Genomic DNA, 25142 nt, shown 5'->3' with positions numbered 1-25142 from the left:
CAATTCTTAGCCTCTTGCTCCCTTTGGCTTGTCAGCCCAGCTTCTGAATGAGCCCTCATCAGTATCCTGCATTCTCAGCATCCGGTTTAGACGAAGAGATGAGATAGTAAGTAGGAGTGTTGCAACAGTTGAAAATATGATGCTCAATGTCATGCTAAAGGTTTACAGGAAAAGAGCATATCGAATATTTACACAACTCATTTGCATATTTTCTCTATTACTTTCCCCCCATTTCTTTCAGTCCCACCTTTTATCCAACCCTTTGAGTTTCCGAGATTCTCCATTGGACAGCGGGTCTTCATCCCTTGCGTTGTGGTCTCAGGGGACCTACCTATCACGATCACCTGGCAGAAGGATGGCCGGCCAATCCCAGCAAGCCTTGGGGTGACCATTGACAACATCGACTTCACAAGCTCCTTAAGGATTTCCAACCTCTCCCTCATGCATAATGGGAATTACACCTGCATAGCCCGGAATGAGGCAGCGGCCGTGGAGCACCAGAGCCAGCTAATAGTGAGAGGTGAGTGGGACACATAGGAGGTATGGTGGTTAAGCAGCCAAAATTATGGTGTTTGTTTGAAATAGTATGAATATACTAGAGGCCCCATGAATGAATTCATGCATCAGTGGGGTCCCTCAGCTTGGCCTGTGGGATCGGGCCGAGACCGGCTCTCTGACATCCCCTGAGGGGTCCTGGAATAGGAGAGGGCACAGGCCAGACTGAGGGACCCCACCGGTGCATGATCAGGGCCAGGGAGGGATGCAGGAGGTTGGCCCGCCGGGGAGGGACCACAGGAGGGCTCCAGGGCATGTCCAGCCTGTCTCGCTCAGTCCCAATTGGCAGACCCCAGCAGCAAGCTAACTTACCGGTCAGAACATCTGCCCCCTGTGGTTACTGCACATCATAGCGAGTAGTTGAGCAGCCTTAGCATATCATTAGTATATTACACTTTGATTGGTTGAATGGCTGACCAGTCAACTGAACACTTAGTATATTAGGCTTTTATTATATAGTATAACTAGAATTCATAGAACTTGCTGTCATCCCATTAAAAAAATACACAAGCACGAAACCAACTATGAGCTTCCCTAAATTCCAAGCCAAGGTTTTATCTATCTGAAATATGAAGTTTCAAGATATTACCAGAAAAGGAATATGTCTAGATTTTTTTCTAAATGCAAAGAGATCGTTGATGATTTTAACCAGGTCAGTAGCATGGCCTGATTTATCTTTCTAATTGTCACACTAGTAGCTGAGCAATGAGTGGACTGGTCCAGAATGCAAGGATAATAAATAAGAGACTATTTCTGAGGTTCAGGCAAGATAAAACATGCCTTGAATGAAGGTGGTAATGGCAGTTGAATTTGCAATATATATTGGAGGTGAAGCAAACAAAGCATGTTTATTAAGTGAATGCTGCAAACGAGAGAAAGAGGAATTTATAATGAAGAACGTATTTTACCTAGTAAGGTAAATGGAATTGTCTTCCACATAGGTAGAGATGATGCAAGTAATAACAATTGTGACAAGGGAAACAATGATGTGGGAGTAACAGAGGGTCTAGACCTAAGGCATTCCAATGTTTAAGGTTCCAGAATAAGAGGAGGAATCAGCAAAGGAGACAGGAAGAAAGAACAACTAGTGAAACAGGAGAAATCCAAGGGACTGTGGGCTCTTGAAAACAAAATAGGAAGTGCATCAAGAAAGATAGGTCATACAATATATCAAAGCCCACTAGGAGAAAGAAAGAGGAAAAAACTATACTTGGTCATTGGGTTTAGGAAGATGGATATTATTTGTGGCCTTGAAGAGTGGCATGGCTGCAGTAAATACCTGATTAGTAGGGCTTAAGAAAGGGGGATGAATGAATGTGTGGGAATTCAAGAAAAAGCAACTATTTTCATATTTAGAGGTATGTTGCTATGACAGGCAGCAGAATGTGGAGAAGTTAGAGATGAACATGGAACAAAGGAAGCTTACATGCTGATTGGAATGAGTCAATAGAGAGAAAAAAATATGTGGCAAGATAGAGAGACAATAATTATATTGTCTAGGAATTAATAAACTGGGATTGAATTCTTTGCATCAGTGGAATTTGTTCAAACCAATATAGTATTAAGCATAGTGTGTGTGTGTGTGTGTGTGTGTGTGTGTTCAAGTGTGTGAGGTTCAGAAGGTAGAGAAGCAACAGAAATGATTGGAAATTTCATGGAGGCAGATTTTGGCTCAACTAACTTGAAACACTAATTTAAAATTTTATTGAATGGGGCCACCAGAGAGTAATAGGTAATGTATATATTCTCCTACTGAAAACAACTATAAAACTGGACAAAAAAAATTATAAAGCAACCATTTTCAGGGAGTGGAACAGCAGCACAGAGCTGTGATCCTTGAGAGAAGGGAAGTATATGAGTTGAACTCCAAATTCACCCCAGCTTTCTTCCTGGAGCACTTTCTAAACCCTGACAGGGGATAACAGTGATCTTTCTGGGTGGAGAAGACAGAGATAGGAATTTAGAACTATTGAGGCTCTGGATTTTGCTGGGCAGAGTACTGGAGAATAAGGAACTGTCCAAATATCAATTACTAAAAATTTGTATACTGCTTTCTTTGAATCTTTAGCTGATTGTTACACTTCATATGCACATGCTGAGACTCCATGAAATCTAGCAGAGAACAAAAACCAAGAGTATGTGAGATGAATAAAGATCCAAAAGGTTACACAGTGCTGGAAAATATAGGAATGCTGACTAACCAGAGTACAGAACTCACGAGGAATTAGTTGAAATCTCAGAGGCCACATATTAAGAGTAGGGCTAATCTAGTCCTGGAATAAAGGCTACTCTAGACAAGCCATAAAAAAAGCCGAAAGAGAGCCTTTCCAGGATAAAACTTCTCCACCATTAAATTAACTTTCTGCATAAATGACATTCAATACTCTTAAAAACAAAACAATAAAATCCAGACTCTCAATAGCATAGAATATCCACAATGTCTTACACACATTTATTAGATACTAGAGGCCCGGTGCACGAAATTCATGCACGGGGGGAGGGGGGTGTTGTACCTCAGCCCAGCTGCACCCTCTCCAATCTGGGACCCCTTGAGGGATGTCCAACTGCCGGTTTAGGCCCAATCCCACTGGACCAGTTGGGGAGGACCAGGCCAGCAGGGGAGGGCAGTTGGACATCTGGACTGTTGGCTCCAGACTGCCCTCAGTCTGTTGGCTCCCAACTTCCCTCCCTGCAGGCCTGATACCCCCCAACTGCTCTCCCTTGCAGGCCTGGCCCCCCCAACTGCCCTCCCCTGCAGCCCTGAGTCCCCCCCCAACTGCCTTCCCCTGCTGGTCTGGTCCTCCCAAACTGCCCTCCCCTGCAGGCCTGGTCCCCCCAACTGCCCTCCCTGCAGGCCTGGTTCTCCCCAACTGCCCTCCCCTGCAGGCCTGGTTCTCCCCAATTGCCCTCCCCTGCAGGCCTGGACCCCCCCCCCCCCAACTGCCCTCCTTTGCTGGCCTGGTTACCCCCAACTGCCCTCCTCTGCTGGCCTGGTCACCCCTAACTTCCTACAACTTCCCTCCCCTGCAGGCCATCTGTGGTGGCCATCTTGTGTCCACATGGGGGCAGCAATCTTTGACCACATGGGGGTGGCCATCTTGTGTCTTGGTGTGATGGTCAATTTGCATATTACTCTTTTATTAGATAGGATGTAATGAAACAAAAAATGTGAACCATAAATAAGAGGAAGGAATTTTAAAAAATTGACTAATGGACACACAGATGTTGGAATTAGCAGGCAACGTTTTAAAGCAGCTATCATCTTCAAGAATTCAAATGAAAAGATGTATGCAATGAGTGAAGGATGGAATGCAAGAAGAGAGCTTTTATTTTAATATGCCAAAAGGGGAACATCAAGAGACTAAGCTGGAGACCAAGGACCAAATTCATGAAAAGCCTTAAAAATATTGTAAGGTTCTGGATTGTATCAAGAAACAATGAGATGCATTGATGATTTTAAACAGGGAAGTCACAGCCATCCAATTTGGGTCTTAGAAGGATCCTTCAGGTCATTGTGTGAGAATGGTGGCAGGCAGACCATCTTGGAGGTTGTTTCAGAAATCCAGATAAGTACCATTATCAGCCTTGTCTGAAAGCAGAGTGTGAGGTCCAGAATTAACTGCAAATCTCATACTTGATATGCAGTTCCTGCATCCCAGAATGAGAAAATGGAAAATAAGATCAGAAAGGAAGTACAAGTCAATAAAAGTTGTTTTAATAAGCTAGTTGATGCTGTGGGACACTGATGGTCATTTGGGGGCGGGGGTGGAAATCCTCCAAGGAATCACAAAGAACAGTGGTTCTCCAAGCATGGATTCTGGACCGGCAGCCTCAGCTTCACGGGGGAGCTTATTAGAAAGGCCGAATCTTGGGATCCCACCTCAGATCTACTGACTCAGACTTTCTGGGGATGGGGTTCATCTATTTGTGTTGTAATCAGCTCTTTGGGTGATTCTGATGCCCTCTAATGTTTGAGAAGCACAAGCATTGAACTTGCCCTAGAATTGTCCTACAGGATTGCAGGATGGAAAGGCAGGGCATTTATCCCATATCCTGTCCTTCAATGATGTATGATGGTCTCCCACATTTCTGGGTTGCATCAGTGAAGGTGAGTAAGCATTTGAGACTTCAGAGAAGGCCCTAAAACAGCAAAGAGAGACTCATGGTCCTGTGTAGTTGGGCTGGTTAAATGTGTGGAACTGTTCAGCCCAGGGGTGCTGAAACCAGATAGGCAGAAGGTTTGTGGCACTTTACCATGCACCCTGTCTACCTGTCATGACTAGGGCATGACAATGAAAATACACAGAATTTGAGGATAAATTCTATATTTGCCAAGAATCATCAGTACCTATAATAAGAGATGAAAGAGGGATATGAAAGATAATTCTCAATTTTATGGGCAATTTCCATCTGTAATTACCTTACACTCACAATATGTCAATGGTTATTTCCCATGCAAACCTCTTTGATCAGTTTTTAAGTGACATCCCTTTGGATTAAAACCAAATTAATGTGAGTGGTCATGGATCAATTATAATTAGACATTCTTCCAGAGGAAATACAAGAGATTAGTTACCTGCATATCTGACAAGGGGTTCCTTGCTCTTAGCAGAATTTGAGCCAAATAAAGCATAGAATGTAGATGACTGCATATTTGCCTTGTACCTCAGCAAGAATAATATGGCATGATGTCTTACACCTTGTAATTTATCCTTGAGGTTGATGGATTATTTTTATTAGAAAAATTTGCTCTATAAATTCTCTAGCATTTTCCTAGAAATTCACTGTGAGGTAGTCCTCCCTGATCACCTGATTTTAAATATATTTACATTTTATTAAATATACTTGACTCAGAATATCATCTAAGTGAAGTAAAATTGCTTCCAGATAAGCAATATTGAAGAGATCCATTGACTGTGTAACTTAATTAACTTGTGAGTTGGGAACTGTGTTATGTTAAAGCTATACCTACCTGAATATCCTAAATTAACCAGCACCCCTGCAAGACTCAGGCACTGTTCTGAGAACATTTATAATCTTAGTTCATTTGATCCCCACACCAATCCTATGAGATGAGTGATGTCATTAGTCCCCGTTTACACATAAGAAAATTAAAGTTAAAAGACATTTGATAACTTGCACAAGATCATCTAACAGGAAGTAACAGATTTAGAGATTTAACCCTTTGGCTCTGTACTCCCTGCCTTCATTTCATTGTCTCTTCCAGAAACATGGGAGTGGGTTCCATTGACAGCTGCTTCTTGTGTCTTTTTTTTTTTAATGGAAAAGGACTTGAGCAGACACTTCTCAAAAGAAGACACACACATGTCCAATGAGTACCTAAAAAGATACTCATCAGAAATGCAAATCAAAACCACAACAAGACATTAGGATGACTACTGTATTAGTTTGGTAGGGCTCTCATAACCAAATACAACAGACTGGGTATCTTAAACAGCAGGCATTTATTTTCTCACAATTCTGGAGGCTAGAAGTCCTAAAGTGTTGGCAAGTTTCGTTTCTTCTGAGTCCTCTGTCCTTGATTTGCAGATGGCAGCCTCTTCTCCATTTGGGCACATGCCTGGTTTTTGTCTGTGTGTCCTAATCGTCTCTTCTCATAAGAACACCAGTCAGATTGGATTAGGGCTCACCCTAATGGCCTCATTTTTATTTGATATTTTTCTCCCCTCCTTGGCTATTTTTTGGCCCAAGTGACCTTCACTATGGCTCAGTTAATTTCAGTGTGCTTCTAAGCTCCTTGTGAACCTAGGCTCTGATCTTCCTCCCAGTCATTTCATGTGGTGGCTGGAACTCCTATCTACCTACATGTACATATAGGTTCATGTTTCTGTTTCAGAATGAAGAATTCTGAAAATTGCAGGCACACAAAGTTAGCTTTTCAAGGAGTTGTGAGAAAGAGAGGAAGAGCACCCATATTTGCTAAGTGTGTAATATAAACAACATAATCCGTTTCCTCTCACATAATCCTGCCTCCTTGAAAGCCCATCCCATAATTCATCGTTGCCCTGCTGGAAAAGATTCCAAGATTCTAACACCTGCAGATCCTAGAAGAATCCATATCTTCTCCTTAAGAGAAGACTTGAATGCTCTTAAAATCACAATACCTTAACTCAAAGCGCCTGCTTTCCCTTGGCAGGTATGTTTTCAATGATGTTTTGCAGAGAAATAGAATTTTTCCAACACCACACAAAACTCAAGCTTCTTAAATAGCTATACTATATAGTTTTAATCTGCTTCTTAAATAGCTATACTATATAGCTTTAATCTGTTTCTTAAATTGCTATACTATAAAGCCATCGTGGTACCTCACGTCAACTAGCCTCCACAGTCCCCCTTTGACCAAGAAGGGTGCTGACATCAGGAATAACGGTCTATGTGTCTTCATCATATTTTTGAGAGAAGTTCAGTAATGTGCTTTGTTCTTTATCCTTTAGGAAATGCCTTTTCATTCTCCCTTCATCTCCTATTTCAGGAAGAGTAATTATCAAATGCTTTGAGCAGTTCACACCAAGAGGAATACTTAATCTTGATAATTACTCTTTGATGAGCAAATATGTTTTATCTCTTCTTCAAATTGTGGTTCCGATTCTATTTTCCATGGAGTAGATTCCTGAAGATCTTCCAAAACAAATCAAAAACAAAATGTCACAGTCCCTTGGTGTAGCCCAACTCCCACACTCTAGTTCTCCCCAGTGCAAAGTAACTCCATCTGCAAAAGCTCATTGGTATAAATAAGAAAAGTTGCCTGCAGTGAGATAGCGTCCCTAATTTGTCCCAAATTGCAAATGCTGTTTTTTTAATTTCCATATATATAAAACATTCTTTGTGTTTTAATGTTCACTAAATTGTTGGATTTCTTAAAATCATACCTTTAATGAGTTGTGGTCTTGTCAGAATTACTGGTGACATTTCTCTCTTTTCAGTTCCTCCCAAGTTTGTGGTTCAGCCACGAGACCAGGACGGGATTTATGGCAAGGCTGTCATCCTCAATTGCTCAGCCGAGGGTTATCCTGTACCCACAATCGTGTGGAAATTCTCTAAAGGTATGAAGTTACTTGTTTGCATGTTGTCTGTCATACATATGCACATTCCAAAGAATTAGATAATTTGTAGTCCTTCCAAAGATGTTTCCTGTAAGTAGATATGTCCCCAGCTCCACCAAGTCTGTCTTTCTTTCACACATACCACTAGTAGTCAGCCTCCGTGTTTTATTCAGACCATGACGGTTATATTCGTGTATAACACGACCTGGAAAAGATCATGAATGGGGAGGCAAGTTACTCCTGTAAGTTATTTCAGCACCTGGGACAGTTCTGCGTTGCCTAAAGATACTGCATAACCATGCTGCTTGGAGACTTCTGCAAACCCTATAGGGGGAAGTACAAGTAGAAATCATCAGAATTGCTCATTTTGGAGCTTTATTTCCCCAGTATTTATACATATGAGATTCAGTGGTTTTAGAAGGTTGAAAATAAGGTTTTTTTATTGTTTTATTTAACTGGTCACCTTAGATTATACAAATCACATACAAAAACAAACACATCCAATGTCTATTTTGAGCTTTCATTTCTAATCATGCTTTCTCTTCAAAGGCAAAGCAGCAGTTTCTTTCTAAGGTAACACTGTAAACAAGGCATGAATAGAAATGTGCAAGGTGTAAACTAATGGGGAAACCATTCTGGACACTGTAAATATGACTTACATCTCTTATCATCTTCCCCATGAAAGGTTCTTTAACTACGTGTATGAACATGCTGGAAGTTGTTTTTGTGTTCTCATTTAGTAATTTACTTATCAAATAGTAGTTGAGGATCAAATATATACTAGTTGGATAAACAAACAAATGAATTTAATCTTTTTGTAACAATCTGGGACCTACTGTATATGTTTAATTGTTATGAGTGTATTTATTTATGTTTATTTAATCATGGTTTGTATTCTGGATGTTTCTGTTTAAAATACAGTGTTGCATTTTCTTACTATGAAAATAACAATAATATGAAATAAACAAATGGCACACTTCCCACAATCCCTTCTAGTGTATTTCCTTCCAGGAAAAAGGGAGAGAGGGAGCCAAGAAGGTGCTAGACACCATAGACACCATTGGGTTGCAGGGAAAATCAATTGAATTCTTTTATAAAAACTTCTGAGGCTACTCCCTGCAGCATGCCCCATCCATTGTCCATACAAAAGTGGTTTATTCACAAATACAAGCCTATTACTCAGAGTGTCTGCCCACGTGACTTCTTATTTTGAAGCCCCATGGTGCGTTACATGGGAAAAAAATCAACATCATACATTGAATTTAGTTTATATAGATGTGCATGCATGATATTATGAACATTTTCCGTGATGCTTTTCTTCTTCAAAATTATTTCTAACGTTTGCCACTGTGAATGTTCCCTGCCTCCCTTAGGTTGTGTCCAGTTTCTCAGAACTATAAACACCACGGCAATGAGCATCTGTGTAGGTTAATGCAATGTGTATAAGTGTGATTGCTTTCTCCCACTAAATTCCTAGCAATAAAATAGCATGAGCACATTCAAGATTTGGGTCTGTACAGGCCCAGAACCCTTTGGAAAATGTTAGCGTAATTTACACTCCCACCAGCAGTATGAGGTTGTGGGTGTCCCTGCGTTCTTGCCAATTAGATAAGATCTTTTTATTCTGTCTTCACAATGTGATGAGTGAAATAGTTTTCTGTTTTAATTGCATATTTATATCACTAATGCTATTGAAAGTGTTTTGTTCTATGTTAACTGACCACTTCTGTTTCCCCCTTGGGAAATTTCTTATTTATGTACTTGCACACATCTCTGTGTCTTATTTCTTTGCAAAAGTATTTTTCACAGGTTAAATAATGCTTTGTCTGTCATAGACATTACATACATTTATTCCTTCCCATGATTGATGTGCAAATTAAGCTACAGTAGCCTATTATCTTTAGATTTCATGTGTCATATAAAATCATCAAAGAAAAAAATTATAAATGGCAACCAACTGAATTTTAAAAGAGTTAAGTTCCCTGAAATAACATCATTCAAAGATGACTACTGCAAACATTTTTTGCTTAGCCTTTCAGACCTCTCCCCAGGCATAGATAGATAGATAGATAGATAGATAGATAGATAGATAGATAGACAGACAGACATATATTTCTGACTTATAATCTTTTTTCTTCAGTTAACAATATGCTAAGAGTGTCTTTTCTTGTCAACAAATATGGGAGTTCAATATGATTTTTTAATGTCTAGAGTTTATATTAATACATCAATAAGTACATCTACCTACTTTTTGCCTTTGTTAAGATTAAATTCAGTGAAATAAACCACAAGGAGTCTGGATGTAGATAGTTCAGGACTAGTTTGTTTTCTCCTCTAAGTCACCAGGGACCCAAACTGGTTATATCTCTCTGAGCTGGTGTTGCTCAATGGTTGAGTGTCTACTTATGAACCAGGAGGTCACAGTTCAATTCCCGGTCAGGGCACATGCCCAGGTTACAGGCTCGATCCCCAGTAGGGGCCGTGCAGAAGGCAGCCAATCTATGATTCTCTCTCATTATTGATGTTTCTCTCTCTCCCTCTCCCTTTCTCTCTGAAATCAATTTTAAAAAGGCTCAGTGGCCATTTCCACATTCCCAGAGAGGAGGGAGAGCGAAGGGAGAGGGCTGCCACTCCCACCTGAGTCAACTCCCTTGTCGGATCTTTCCAGAATGTGTCATTAATTAATTCTGCTAACATCTCCCTGGCTAAGTCACCCTGAGCCATAGTGGGTCTGCAAGCTGTGTTGCAGCTGAGCATACTGACTTCATGACCACAACTTGTGCTAGGCCACCGAGTAAGAGGGGAGGATGGGCAAGTGGCAATTAGGTGTGTCCAACACTATTGCTGGATATTGTGTGTTTGCTTTTTCTAGGTTTTCACTGTTATAAAAATGTCATAATGACTTCTACCTCCTTGACCTTTGTAGATGTGTCCGTTTTGTCCTAGGGATAAATTTCTACACGTGAAATTGCTGGCTCAAAGAGTAAGCAGTTTCTATGGCCTTCAGTATGCAGTGACCACTGGCCAGAATTTTAATGTGCACACTCTCCCACAGTTCACCGCATTGCCCGCCTTACAACCAATAAAATACCAAGCATTGTGCTTATTTTTTAATGTTCCCCAATCGAATAGAGAGATATTGCATGTTGTTATTCGAATTATCCAAATAATAGAGATACTTCTTAAGAAAAGTGTTGCCTTGTTTATGGAACGATTTCCAATGATCAAATACTCACTCAGAGCACAGGTGCGGCTCCTTTTTATGTGACAAAAATAACGCAGACAAAACAGACTCTGCCTGTGGCTCTGAGAGATGCAACAATTCACCCCTGGGCTGCAGCATTCCTGAGTAAATGCAGTGGCTTCAGGGCAGCTGTTGCAGAAATGAAACAACCTTTACTGAGAATAATGTTATTACATTTTTTGACCTTGGGTCTGGATACACGAACTCTAAGACATTCAATTCTGCCTCCTGATTTTTTGTTCTTTTACACAAACAAATGAGGCCTCTTATCTGAAAATAAAAAAAAATTGTTTTAAATCAGGGCTTAACACCCTGGTGGGCCTCACCTGTGCTCCCAGAAATGCACAGCTAAGCACATATATGTCATTAATGGTGGAGAGAACGGGTTTCAGTAACTGTCTTGACCATGGCTATCCCCTCGTTAGCTGCTGTGGGCCAGGAAGGGGCTGCTCATGAAAGAGATTGCCGATGCACAGCCCATGGCCTGCCTGGGCTTCCGTTGCTCTCTGGCTGCCCACAGCCAGGGCCACTTCTGACCTCCAGGGGAGCTTTGGTCATGGGAATGTCCAAAGACGAGAGTCCGAGTGTGCCTGGTTTTGGGGGTGGGAGAGGAGTGGAGAATAGTTTGCATTTAAAATTGTGTCATCTGCCCTGGCCATTGTGGTGCAGTTGGTTGGGCATCATCCTGTGCACCGAAAGGCTACCGGTTTGATTCCTGGTCAGGTGCCACTCACTGAAATGGAGAAACTCCAGGAGAGCTCACGAGGCTGGGATCAGGGTCAGGAGTCTCGGCCTCTCTCTGCTCAGAGTCACAGCCATGGTCCGCCTCTCCTTGTCCTTCTGTCTGTACACTTCTCAGTATACAGGGCTGGTTGCTCAGTCACCTATTTTGTGGTTAACGTTTTAGCTATTGTGGTGCCTACTTCCATGCAAAATGGAGTTTATATTTTCTATTTCTCTTTCTCCCATTTGCTTTTGTATTGTTTCCAGGAAGAGAAGAAATGCTGGCTTTATGCTGCCATCCTTAAATCCCTATTGTTTATATATTAATCTTTAGTAAATTTTTGGGCTTCATTTTAAAAAAATAAGGAAAGTAGGAATCTAGGAGAAGTAGGAGAAATCATCAGTTAAGATTGTGGGCTAAGTTCAGACACACACACCACTATCTGGCTGCAGGAAGATCACTTAACCCGCATGAACCAGCACTTTCTCATATGTGAAGCAAATAGAATAAGGGCTTAATGTGATGAGTGAGTAGATGATTCATAGAAAGCATTTATTATTATGGTGCCTGGCACACAGCGATGAGTCAATACTCATTAGCTGTTATCATCATCATCATTATTGTCATTATCATCCGCTCACATGGCTAGCCAATTGTCCTAAAACCATTTACTGAATAGCCCAACCTTTCCCCAAGGACTTGAATTGTTTTATAATCTATGGGGAAAAAAATGTGTCTACAGAAGTCTGTCCTTTTATCCCTCTGTTACACCGACCTATCTATTCTGGCATCATGACCACATAAATCGGAGGTTCATCTCTCCCTAATATAATTTAATATGTAATACAATTATACTCTGTTCATTATTTTTCCTTTTCAAAACTGTCATAGATAGCTCACATGGGTTTCTGTTAACCTGTTCTGTTGCCTTGTGTGAACAATCTATATAGTATGGAAATGGGTTATTCTTCCCATTTCATAGATGAGGGAATTAAGGCTGCAGAGAAAGTAGACTACAGGCCAGTGAAGACTTAAGAATGGAAGACAAGACGAACCAATATGTGCTGCTGCCTTCCAAGTGGGCCCCCTTGGTGACACTGAGCTATTCTTTTCCCTCTTTTTCCACTCTTCCCACTCCCTCAGTCCTTGCGAACACTGCTAGGCATATCTTCTCAATAAATAAGGAAGGCCACACAGTGTTAGCATAGCCTGTAATTGGGTATGTGCCTTACATAGCACTTTAACATTATCTTCTCATGTCATAGAGCATCCACATTGTCCCCACTTGACCCCAGCTGTCCTCAGAAAATGGACCGCTTTCTAATTAATGACTTCTGGTTTCTAGAGTGTGTCTTCTGGCTGATTACCCAAAGTGTTTACTTATGCTAACCAGATTACAGAATGTTGAATATTGTATGAACTCTGTTAAATTTTGCTCTTTATAATAAATGATGAATTTAAAGTCAATGACGGATAATTTTATCAAATTGTGAGGAAGTTCATGTCCCTCAAAAAAAAAAAAGTACTAAACCTTGGGACTGTCATCCTTCTTATTCTTTTTAGCAAAAAGCATGATCAGGTTTATAAATGGTGTCACCCTGCATGTTAGGTTCACTTTCTGTGAAAAAAAAAGGGGGGGGTTGTTTTTCAAATGCATTTATACTTTATTTCTGTCTTCATTTGGACCTTTTCCTAAGGAGGCAGTTTCTCTCTCCAGATAGGTATTAATAGATAAGACTTTTTTGCTGTTTAATTGAGATGGCTTAATGTTAAATTTCATATTGTAATTCATTAGTATAAATGCGTCAAATATTACAAATGTTTTTCTGGTGAAAATTCTTTGAGGAAAGGAAAACATGTATTTTTGACATGAACAGTCCTGTAACTTTCTCATATTCTATCAGCATTTCATTAGATTTGCCGGGTTTTTGTAATTTAGGGTTTTACATAAATCCCATAGCATTTTGAGATTTCCTGGTTTGCTGCCTGATTGATATATCATTTAAATCCTGCATTTGTCTGAATTTTCAGGTTATGTGTTTTAAACAAGATCAGACTCCCGCTTTGCTGTTAACTTTGAGAAAGGCATTGATAGCCTTTACAGACTTTCAAACTATGGACCCAGTTTAAACATTTCAAACTTACAGGCTTCTCTCCTGATTTTAAAGCTTCAAAGTACCTCTCATCCATAAGAAGGAATTTTATAACTTGTAAAACCAAATCCTTAAAATGCACAATTAATTTTTATAGGAGAAAAATAATGATCATCTTAATAGATGACAAAAAGGTAGCCAGTGACATTCAACATTCAATCCCGATTAAAACAGCAAGAACAAAAAATTAGACATATTTTTTATAAAATAGAGATATGGAAACATTTTTAAGACACAAAGTGCTTTGGCAAAAGAAGAAGAAAAAGACAAAAGTCTAATAGACTCATGAGCAAGAAATATGGATGGAATGTTCACTAGAGGGCAAGTACACAGAACTGATAGATAACTCATGAAAAGATGCTCAAGCACATCTATAAGCAAAACAAGCAAGCAAAAATAGTTAATCTATGCACATTTAAAGTGAGATGTATACTGTGTTGATAAAGATCAAAACGATTAGTAGTGTACATGGATGAGGAAACATTTAACCCCCAGCTGGCTCTGTTGAACTAAAATTGGCACATCTTCTATTAAGTAACTTAGCAACTCATTTTTAACATTTAAATATGCAGACTTCCCCTTCAAGAGTTAACCCAAGAGATTGGCTATCACTATGTCCTCCCCTCTATTGATGGATTGATTGACACATGGAGAAGTTCATTGCAAGATGGTCTTGTTGTGGAGTAGGAAAGACAGAAAGTTGACTTGTCATAACGTGATTAAACCATTAGAAGCAGAAAATAACGAACAATAGCACAAAATTATTTGGGAGTTTTCCAGCTATATTTGTGTTACTGGTTTTCAATTTTAGTTTTGCTGTGGAAATAGAACATAATTTATGATATTTTTATCTTATAGAATATACTGAAATTTATTTTTTGGCTTACAGTGTTGTCACTTTTTATTTTATTTATTGATTAAGGTATTACAGATGTGTCCTTATACCCCCATTGGCCCCCAACCCCCACTCCACTCATGCCCTCACCCCCCTGGTGTAGTGTCCATTGGTTAGGCTTATATGCATGCATACAAGTCCTTTGGTTGATCTCTCCCTCTTACCCCCACCCTCCCCTACCTTCCCTCTGAGGTTTGATGGTTTGATCAATGCTTCTTTGTCTCTGGATCTGTTTTTGTTCATCAGTTTATGTTGTTCATTATATTCCACAAATGAGTGAGATCATGTGATATTTATCTTTCTCTGACTGACTTATTTCGCTTAGCATAATGCTCTCCAGGTCCATCCATGCTATTGCAAATGGTAGGTGTTCCTTCCTTTTTATAGCAGCGTAGTATTCCATTGTGTAGATGTATCACAGTTTTCTAATCCACTCATCTGCTGATGGACACTTAGGCTGTTTCCAAACCTTAGCTATTGTAAATTGTGCTTCTATGAACATAGGGGTGCATATATCCTTTCTGATTGGTATTTCTATTTTCTTGGGATATATTCCTATAAGTGGGATCACTGGGTCAATGGGAGTTCCATTTTTAGTTTTTTGAGGAAACTCCATACTGTTCTCCCCAGTGGCTGCACCAGTCTGCATTCCCACCAGCAGTGCACGAGGGTTCCTTTTTCTCCACATCCTTGCCAGCACTTGTCATTTGTTGATTTGTTTGTGATAGCCATTCTGACAAGTGTGAGATGGTACTTCATTGTTGTTTTGATTTGCATCTCTCAGATGTTTAGTGACTTAGAGCATGTTTTCATATGTCTCTTGGCCTTCCTTATGTCCTCTTTCGAAAAGTATCTATTTAGGTCCGTTGCCCATTTTTTTTTATTGGGTTGTGTATCTTCCTTTTGTTAAGTTGTATGAGTTCCCTGTAAATGTTGGAGATTAAACCTTTATCGGAAATAACATTGGCAAATATGTTCTCCCATGCAGTAGGCTTTCTTGTTTTGTTGATGGTTTCTTTTGCTGTACAGAAGCTTTATATTTTGATGTAGTTCCATTTGTTTATTTTCTCTTTAGTTTCCATTGCCCTAGGCGCTGTATCGGTGAAGATATTGCTTCAGCAATAAGTTGGTGGTCTAGTTTAATTTTTTTGCATGTATCTGTCCAATTTTCCCAACACCATTTATTGAAGAGATTGTCTTGACTCCATTGTATGCTCTTGCCTCCTTTGTCAAATATTAATTGACAATAATGGCTTGTGTTGATTTCTGGGTTCTCTGTTCTGTTCCACTGGTCTATATGTCTGTTCTTGTGCCAGTACCAGGCAGTTTTGAGTACAGTGGCTTTGTAGTATAACTTGATATCTGGTATTGAGATCCCGCCTACTTTGTTCTTCTTTCTTAGGACTGCTGCAGCTATTCGGGGTCTTTTTTTTATTCCAGGTGAATTTTGGGGGAGTTCATTCTAGGTCTGTGAAATATGTCGTTGGTATTTTAATGGGGGTTGCATTGAATTTGTAGATTGCTTGGGGTAGTATGGACATTGTTGTCTCTTTTAATAACTGTTATGTTTCTATACAAAACTGATATATATTCTGTTATTGCAGGGTGTGTAGGTCTATAAATGTCAGTTAAATTAATTGATAGTGATATTGAAGTTTTTTATATTTAAAATATCTCTTCTTTTGCCCCTCTCTTTCTTCTTTTGAGACTATAAGTATTTAACATTAGAACATTTGATATTGTTCCAGAGCTCTAGGACCATTTGTTATGTATTTTTCACTTCTTATCAGTTTTTATTTTATTTGGGTTATTTCTTAGCTTTGAGTTCATGAGTTATTTCCTCCACTGTGTCCAATGAGCTTATTAGCTTGTTTAAGGAATTATTCATGCCTATCATTGTGTTTCTTGTTCCTCTCATTTTCTTTATCAGTTTTCTTTGTATTAACCATAATTATTATAGACTATAATTAACTATCTACACTAATAAAAGAGAAACATGCAAAATAACCATCACTCCACTACACCCACCAGCCAATCAGGAGGGAATATGCAAATCAGAAGGCGAAAGATGGCGGCCACCCAGCTGCTCCAGGTGCAGAGTGGCCGGGCAGGGCAGGATGCCTGCTATGAGAGGGAGAGCAGGGGGCGAAGGGATCTACAGGAGCGGCACTCTGGCCACAGCGAAGACGAAGACTGCAGACTCCAGAGTCTGCAGCGAAGACGAAGAAGGCAGACTCTGGTCAGCGTCTGCAGCAAAGGCAGCAGACTCCTGCCAGAGCGAAGGCCTGGGTCCCAGTGCCCGAAGAAAACCAGTGCTGAAAGCCAAGGGAAGGAAGGCCTATTGCATGAATCTCTTCGTGCAACAGGCCTCTAGTAGTAAACTATAATTAACTATCATAAACTTTAATTATAAACTAAATTGTTAAAATATTAATCATCCTATCTAATAAAAGGGTAATATGCAAATTAACCATCACTCCATCACAAAGATGGCGGCACTCATAGCCACAAGATGGTGGCGCCCAGTCCTCTCAACCCCACTTGAGTCCCTCAGTCCCAGGGGAGCGGGCAGCATGAGCGGCCTGGTGGAATGCTTGCTTTGTCACCACAATGACGAGGCAAGCGATCCGCGCCCAGCCGTGGATGGGCCTCTGGGCCGCAGAGAGCCTCTGGGCAGCAGGCACGGAGCGACCAGGCCCCACAGAGAGCTACTGGCGCACAGATTCATGCACAGGGCTACTAGTAATTATTATAAACTTTCTGTTTTATAAGTTCTGTTCATGTTTCCTTCTCAGGTGTTTTTGGGGGAACATTTTTGTGTGTTTCTCATAATATTTTATTGAATTCTGGCCATGGTGCATGAAAGAATAGTTACTTCCAGACCTTTACTTTTTACCTGCTTTTATGCCCACGGCCTGGTCCTCCCATCCTGAGCCAAAGATGAAATTGTTTATATAACCCAAATCTACTGGCAGGGCTTTCAAGTCTTTGCAACTAAGTGTTTCCCTAGTGGCCTGTGGCTTCAAATTTATGATTCATTCAAAGACAAATACGACATCATAGTCTCTTTTTCATTGTTAGAATGGAAGTGACATTCTTTTGTCTTTCTTCATCCTTAACAGCAATGAAACCCTATTTTTCATGTATCCTCTCCAGCAGTTTTATTTTGATAGAAATGGCCTGTTGTAAGGATCCTGCTTGTCCTCCGTATTCCATGTGAAAGTTCCCCTTACATACACTGTTAATCTCCTTTAACTCTTTGGTGGGGCAGGAATATCTGAAGCAGAAAGAAGGGATGGGAAGGCGCAGCCATGATCTCTGCCCCTGTGAGCCAAGGACACCAATAGGTAGACAGTCAGTTTGGTGTGAAGACTCAGAAGTGCCCCCATCTCCTGTGACTGCTCACTGGTTCAATCCCATGGAGATTCCAGGGCCAGGGAGACCAGCAGCTCCTCTCTGGAACACACCCCGAGCCCACGCTTTGGGCTTTCTCCAGGAAGATGGAACTCATCCGCAGCCCTGGGCCCTCTCCCCAAAATGTCAGTCTCAGGTCAGAGATGAGAGAAGCCCTCACACCCTCCTAGTTCCGCCCATGTCTCAGGAGAGGGGCAAGCAACATAGCAAGCCTATCCAAACTGCCACTTCCTCAGAAATCACTCAAGACATTCATCTTCTGTTACGTTATTTCTAAAATATGTTTTTCAGAACAGTTTTATGTGGCTCTCTCATTCACATTATGTCGTAGCTGTGTCATTGTCTCCTTGAGTGCGGGACCTCTCAGGAGAGGGGTGCTTTACTGCGATGATCTGACTTATTTATTTAAATAGCATCAAACGACATTAATGTGTTTCTAGACTAGAACTCAGAAGAGAAATCTGCAATACTTGTATTGTCTTTGTAGACTTAGCTGTGTGTAGGAGCAAGGTCCTCAGATGCCATATCCCTAGAGCGCTTGTGTTTTCATACTTATATATGAAGTCCTTGGGAACACAGGGAATGTATTGAGTGCAATGAGAGGCAGCTATTTCTGTAGTCATTCTACAGTGATGTCTGAATAATTTATCAGGTACTTAATACCCATTAAATTTGTCTTTTTATGTAGAAACTACCTGTAAGGCTTCTTACTCTTGATCTCAGAGTTTGAAATGCTGTCATTTTAAATAAATGTATTTCTCTCCAGACAAGAATTTCAATGTTGGAGGGGAAAAAAAACACACGAAACACATGGTGTATCCCATGACTGTCATGTAGGCTATATGTTAAATGTCAATCACTTATCTCCATTATTCTGGGTGAACATGGGCTCATTGCCTCCCCATGTGTCTTCGCGTTTGCATCACTGTTCCTCCTTTTTATTTCATTCCAGGGGCTGGGGTTCCCCAGTTCCAACCAATAGCCCTGAACGGCCGGATTCAGGTGCTGGGCAACGGGTCGCTGCTGATCAAGCACGTGGTGGAGGAAGACAGCGGCTACTACCTGTGCAAGGTCAGCAACGATGTGGGCGCGGACGTCAGCAAGTCCATGTACCTCACAGTGAAAAGTAAGGAAGAAGATGATTTGTTTTACCTACACAGGTCTTTGGGGGCTGACATTTCCAATTGTGTCCATACACATTTGGCTAAAAACAAAACAAAATGTTGGTTTGCTAGAACTGTGTTGATGCTTTGCTGTCCTAGAAAGACAATTAAAGGGGAGGGCAAAAACCCAGCCAGCGGTCGACAGCATGCTCGTGCCCCCTGGCATCTGGGGCACAGAGCCACTTGCTCCTCTCCCTTCAGTCCCCATGGCCATGGGTACAGGCGCTGGGCAGCCCAGCAAATGAGTGGGTCTCTGCCTTTAGCACCTGCATTTCTATCCTATTGGTTTTATGGGGGAAATGCCCAGTTGTGATCTCAGATGTGTTCATTTCCGATGTCCCTTTTCATGCATTTTATCATTTAGAAGCTTGCTTATCCATCAATTTCCTTTTTAAGGTTCTTATGAAATCAAGCAACCAGAAACTCATTACCAAGTAACACACAACTATACGACAGAAACGTGTAGCATTGCTCAGGGTCCACAGTGCTGACCCACTTTATAGAAAGGGGCCCCTGTAAGCAAATTATTTTCATATTTCGGTAACTAAACTGCCAAGAAAGAATATACAGTGGACCGGCGTTTACTCAGTTGTTAGCAGGTGGTTGTGTGTCGAGTTTGCCGTGAATGGCTTCCGTCTTTCTCCGTGGGTATGATTTTCTACTAGACCAATTGGGATTCCTTGCCAACTGCAAGGCTTTGACCAGCTTTCTCTTCTTTACTTTAGTTGTGCTGGTGATAGGTTGGAAAGGATCTTTGCCATGTCATTTATTTGGGGCCTGCAATTTAAAGGTCAATTTCAGTGGTGGGTGAGTGTGTGTGTGTATGCATGTGTGTGTGTGTGTGTGTGTTATTTAAAGGCTAGCTACACAGACTAATATTCCTCCCATTTCATTAATAATTTATTCAATCTGGTGGTCTATTATTTCCAACAGAATAATGAAAATATTAACTTGTCTATTTGCTATACTTTTATGTCCTGGAAAAACATAGTTCTGAAATAGGTTTGCTTCAAAATATGTTTTGCACATATCAATGCACAATTTTGACTTCTAAGTTTTACATTCTGGAGGAACTTATTTGCAAGAATCTGAAAACATTGTTATGTCACTTAAATTCAAAGTTGAAATGGTAATTTAAAAAATAATAAATTGATGAAATTATTAAGGAAGCCCAAAAGCTGAGGGCCAATGTTGATGGATCTTTTCCTAACAACAGGCATATATTTTGCGACTGCTTTGACATATTTTAAATGTACAAAATATTTTCCTATCATATATCTATTCTAATAGATACAAAGTAATATACAGGATGTAAATGCACTCAACCGTGCACTTTGCCCTCATAAATGAAAGCTTGTGTTTGGAAGAGGAGAGAACAGCCTACAGGTTTGAATGCCTGGTGGAGAGTGTAAGAAGAGATCTCCTGTGATAGTTCTAGAATAGATTTTATTATTTTCTTAAAATATATTTTTATTGATTTTATAGAGAGGAAGGCGAGGGAGAGAGAGAGAAATATGGATGAGAGAGAAGCATCGATCAGCTGCCTCCTGCACACCCCCTACTGGAGATCAAGCCCGCAACCTGGGCATATGCCCTGACCGGGAATTGAACCGTGACCTTCTTGTTCATAGGACTATGCTCAACCACTGAGCCACACCAGCCTGTGTATGTTTCCTGATCGGGAATTGAACTATGACCTCCTGGTTCATAGTTCATAGGTCCACACTCAACCACTGAGCCACACCTCCAGGCAACAAAACACGTTCTTACCACTCAGAAATTTCCAAGGATTTTTGAGGCTCTTTGCCAAGACCCCGGGACAAAGACCAGGTATATTCTCTATTATATCAGAGTCAGACACTGGCTCCATCCAGGGAATACGTGTGACTTATTTGGTCTCCGCAGTCCCCGGAAGGGTGCCAGGAAGGGGAGGGCTTGGGTGACTCTGGGCAGGTGTCAGCATAGCCCTTCATCGAGGCAGCCCCTCCTGACCTCCGGCAGCCTGGAGGGACAGAGCATGTCAGGAATCTCTCAAATGTTCTCATTAGCAGGAGGGCGGGACAGCAGCCGACCCAGGACAGCACAGGGGCCGTCAGCAGCCCTCGCTGGCACTCAGCACTGTCTTAATGGAGCGCTGCCCTTCCACTGATTAGCCAAGGAGATGAAAGGAGGCCACAGCCAGGCTGTCTGGGGATTCAGAAACTCCGGGTTGGTTCTTCCCCAGGAAATGTAAATGCTGCATTTTGCATGACATTAGCAGGCCGTCCATCACATATGTCCAACCGTGAGTGTGGAATTCTAAAGTCATTATACATTTTAAAGCAGCACTAACAGACTGGACAGCAGGAGAAGAAAGAGAGCAGGTCCCAGCTGTGGGGAGCATGCTCTGTCCAGGCTGAGGCCAGGCCCTGAGCCTGCACTGCCCTCTTCATTCTCACCAGGACAGAGGAGTTACAGCGATGCTGAATGTTCATGACAAATCGTCATTAGCAAGGTGATCACCCACATGAACTGTATTTCATGCTGAGGGAGCTGTATTTGTGTTCTCCAGCAAAATAGAACTAATAGGACATGGGTATAGAGATAGAGGTAGAGGTAGGGGTAGAGATGAAGATAAATAGAGATAGAGGTAGAGGTAGAGGTAGGGGTAGAGATGGAGATAAATAGAGATAGAGGTAGAGATAGAGGTAGAGGTAGAGGTAGAGGTAGAGGTAGAGGAAGAGACAGAGGCAGAGATAGAGATAGAGATAATGTTCAATATTTTCATCATAAGTGTCTGTGCTGTGGACATCATTGTTGCAGATATTTTTGCCACACAACTATGGGGGCCATAAGCCTATTGTGCTGTAAAAGAGATAAAATCAGAAAAAAATAAAAAAGGGACATTAAAAAGGACATAACAAAATTAAAGATTTTTTTTGCAAAATACAAACTATTTGAATACATTTAAAACGCGTGCAGATCAGGGCAATCCTGAGTAAATAACTGGCTTTATTCTGGGCCCTGGACCTATGCACTTGTCTTTGTTTGGTAGAAAATGTGGGTGCAGCTCTGTGCTCTCATTGAGAGCCCTCCACCTCACTTTCTCCTCCACTGTAGTTTGTTTCAAAATAAGAAACCAACTCTTGGGGTAAATCATCATCATCTGGAAGAAATGCCGACTATTTCAAGTCCACCATCACCCCCATGTTGACTCAGCACTGTATAGACCATTATGAGGGCTGGCTGAGATTTATGTGACATAAAGATGGGACCAACTATGGGAACTTCATCAATGGAGAAACGAAACCAAACTGACAGCGAACTTAAATACTTTAAATCGCCCAGAGGCCTTTGACTCATCAGTGGAGAAATAAAACCCAGAAAACCAGTTATTTTATCTTTTCTCCAGTGGTTGCTTGATTTGTCAATGGAGAGATGAAACCAAACAAACATAAAAAGCAGGTGTGCATTTTATTTTTTGACAAACAGTTATTTTATCTTTTTTTACAGCAAAATTGCCTCACAGCCTATTAGTTACACAGAGAAAATGTTTGCAGCAAAATGCTCACGGTAAAAATATCTACGACAAAGATGCTATGGCGAAAATCCCTAGTCTGGGGGGCCAGGGGAGCGAGTTCCTCCTTCCCCCGCCTTTTTGTGCTCGTCAGGCCCTCAGTGGATTGGATGATGTACCCCCACATTGGGGAGGGTAATCTACTCTCCTGAGTTGACTGATTCAAAGCTCATCTCCATCAGAAACACCCTCACAGACACACCCAGAAATAATGTTTAATCTGGGCAATGTTTAATATGAGTCAAGTTGACACCTAAAAGTAATTCTCATAGGAGAGCCATGTCTCATGGGACGGGTGAGGGATAGTGAGTGAAGATGCAGACCTTTGTTAAGGTAGAGCCCATGGACATGGCTAGTGTTCACTGCTTGGGTTGAGTCTTAATCCTGATGGCTCCCTCACCTGGTTGTGCATGTCAGTGCTACTCAAAGTGGGGTCTGGGGACCCACAGTGTCAATACCACTAAGGTCTCCAAATTCTTCTGGCACCCAGCAATTTGCGTTCTATTAAGATCCCTGGGTGGTTTGTGCACAACTATGGTGCGTTAGTCTGCTCAGGCCGCCATAACAAAATCATATAGACTAGTGGCTTAAGCTAGAGACATTAATTTCTCATCTTTCTGGAGGGTGGAAGTTTAAGATCAAGGTGATGGCCAATTCAGTTCCTGGTGAGATCTTTCTTCCTGGTTTACTGATGGCTCTTTCCTTGCTTTGTCTTCACGAGGCCTTTTTTGGTGCATGCATATGGAAGGGGAAGAGACAGAGTGATCTCTCTTCCTATACGACTACCAGTCCTATTAGTTCCTTTCACCTTTACCTCCTAAACGCCCTATTCCCAAATACAATCCCATTGTGGGTTAGGGGTTCCATATATGAATTTTGAAGGCTATGCAGCAGCTTGACTCTCCTTGCCCGCCTTTTCTGCAAGGACCTGGTGGAAGTAGGGAGTCTCAAGTGGCCAGGACCGTGCAGAGGAACCCCTGAAATTGACTGGTATGAGGCCAGTACTGAACACACTTTTAAAAATAGTATAGGAGTGTTCAAGATCACAATTAAAATATCTCAAACTTCTCAGTCTGTCTCCATTTTAATCACCAGCTTTTGGCTGCTTAAGATGATAGTCCTTACAGGGCTGCATGACTCCACAGCTGTGATTCAGTTATGGGTCTTGCTGTGGAGAGATTGTCCTGGATTATCAGGCCCAATGTAGTCACAGGGGTCTTTAGAAAAGAGGGTCAAAGTCAAATACGGAGATGTGACAATGGAACCAGAGTTGGATGCGTGGGTTTTGAAGATGGAGAAGGGGCCATGAGCCAAGGAGTGCAGGAGGCCTCTAGAGCCTGGAAAAGGCAAGCAAACTGCTTCTCCCCTGGAGCGTCCAGAAGGAATTAGGTCTGCCAGCCTCCTGACCTGCAGAGCTGTAAGAGAATACATTTGCATTGTTTTAGGTCACTAAATTTGTGGTAATCTCTCACAGTGGCAATAGAAAATTAGTACAGCCCCCTACCATTTTTGCTGCATTTTTTTTTCCAGCAAACCCTGACTAAGCAATCTTCACGTAGCAGATGGCATGGTAGCTCTGAGGGTGGGCAATGGACACTGGGGTGCCTATGCTCCAGGAGTTGTCAGGAGAGCTGGAGGACAGTTGTTCAGTTGTGAGAAGTTTAATGACAGCGATGTAATAAACTGTCCCATGGCTTCCCATTCAGGTCTCCTCAGACACCCAGCCCAGTGACACTGGTGGCCACAGCCTCCTGTCAGACATCATTAAGGAGAGCATCTGTGATTCAGAGATCTAACTGTGATTTAGGAGACACTTGCTTAGTATTTGCTGAGTACCAGTCATTCTCCCAAGCTCCTTATCAAGATTAACTTAGAAAATCCAACACTGTGACAGGGTAATATTATTAACCCCATTTTGAAGATGAGGAAACCGATAAAGAACTTAACTGAGACCACTGGGCTTGTACAAAACAGAATCAGGACACACATCTCTGATTCCAGGGGTCCCAATGGGCTGGGTGTTTTATTCCTTTAGCCAAAGACAACCACAGCCTCGGTTCTTACTGCACACGTGTGTCCCACTGACATGATGCCCGACAGCAGACCTGGAAGCTCTGTGCATGTGCAGCATGATAAACTAGTCCGCACCTAAGGTGCTCATCGGAATAGGTAAGGGCCAGAAAGCCGTGGGCTCAGGCGAGCCAATATCATGGTGAAGAGATGCTGAAGCTCAGATGCCCGTCAGCGTGGGAAGCACATGTAGACCGATTCATCCATCAGGTGTTGATCGAGTCTCTCCTTTGAGCCGGACCCTGGGCTCCGTGCTTGGAACACCTGTCCTTGGGAAGCTATTCCCAGGTTCTGGGCAGGAAAC

General features: G+C 41.6%; 1 protein-coding gene across 1 annotated transcript in view; it reads left to right on the top strand.

Annotated features, from left to right (window-relative positions):
• The window catches only part of DSCAM (DS cell adhesion molecule), a gene marked incomplete at both ends in the record, with an annotated part of 461963 nt that overhangs the window by 303324 nt on the left and 133497 nt on the right, over positions 1–25142 (top strand). The window contains 3 exon segments of the mRNA XM_079762252.1: positions 242–520; positions 7500–7619; positions 19002–19175. Of these exon segments, the coding sequence (XP_079618378.1) occupies positions 242–520; positions 7500–7619; positions 19002–19175 (573 nt within the window).

This window comes from Cnephaeus nilssonii, assembly GCF_951640355.1.
Source record: "Cnephaeus nilssonii genome assembly, chromosome: 3".
In the NCBI taxonomy this organism is placed as follows: Eukaryota; Metazoa; Chordata; class Mammalia; order Chiroptera; family Vespertilionidae; genus Cnephaeus; species Cnephaeus nilssonii.
This window is presented reverse-complemented; position numbering and strand designations above follow the sequence as displayed.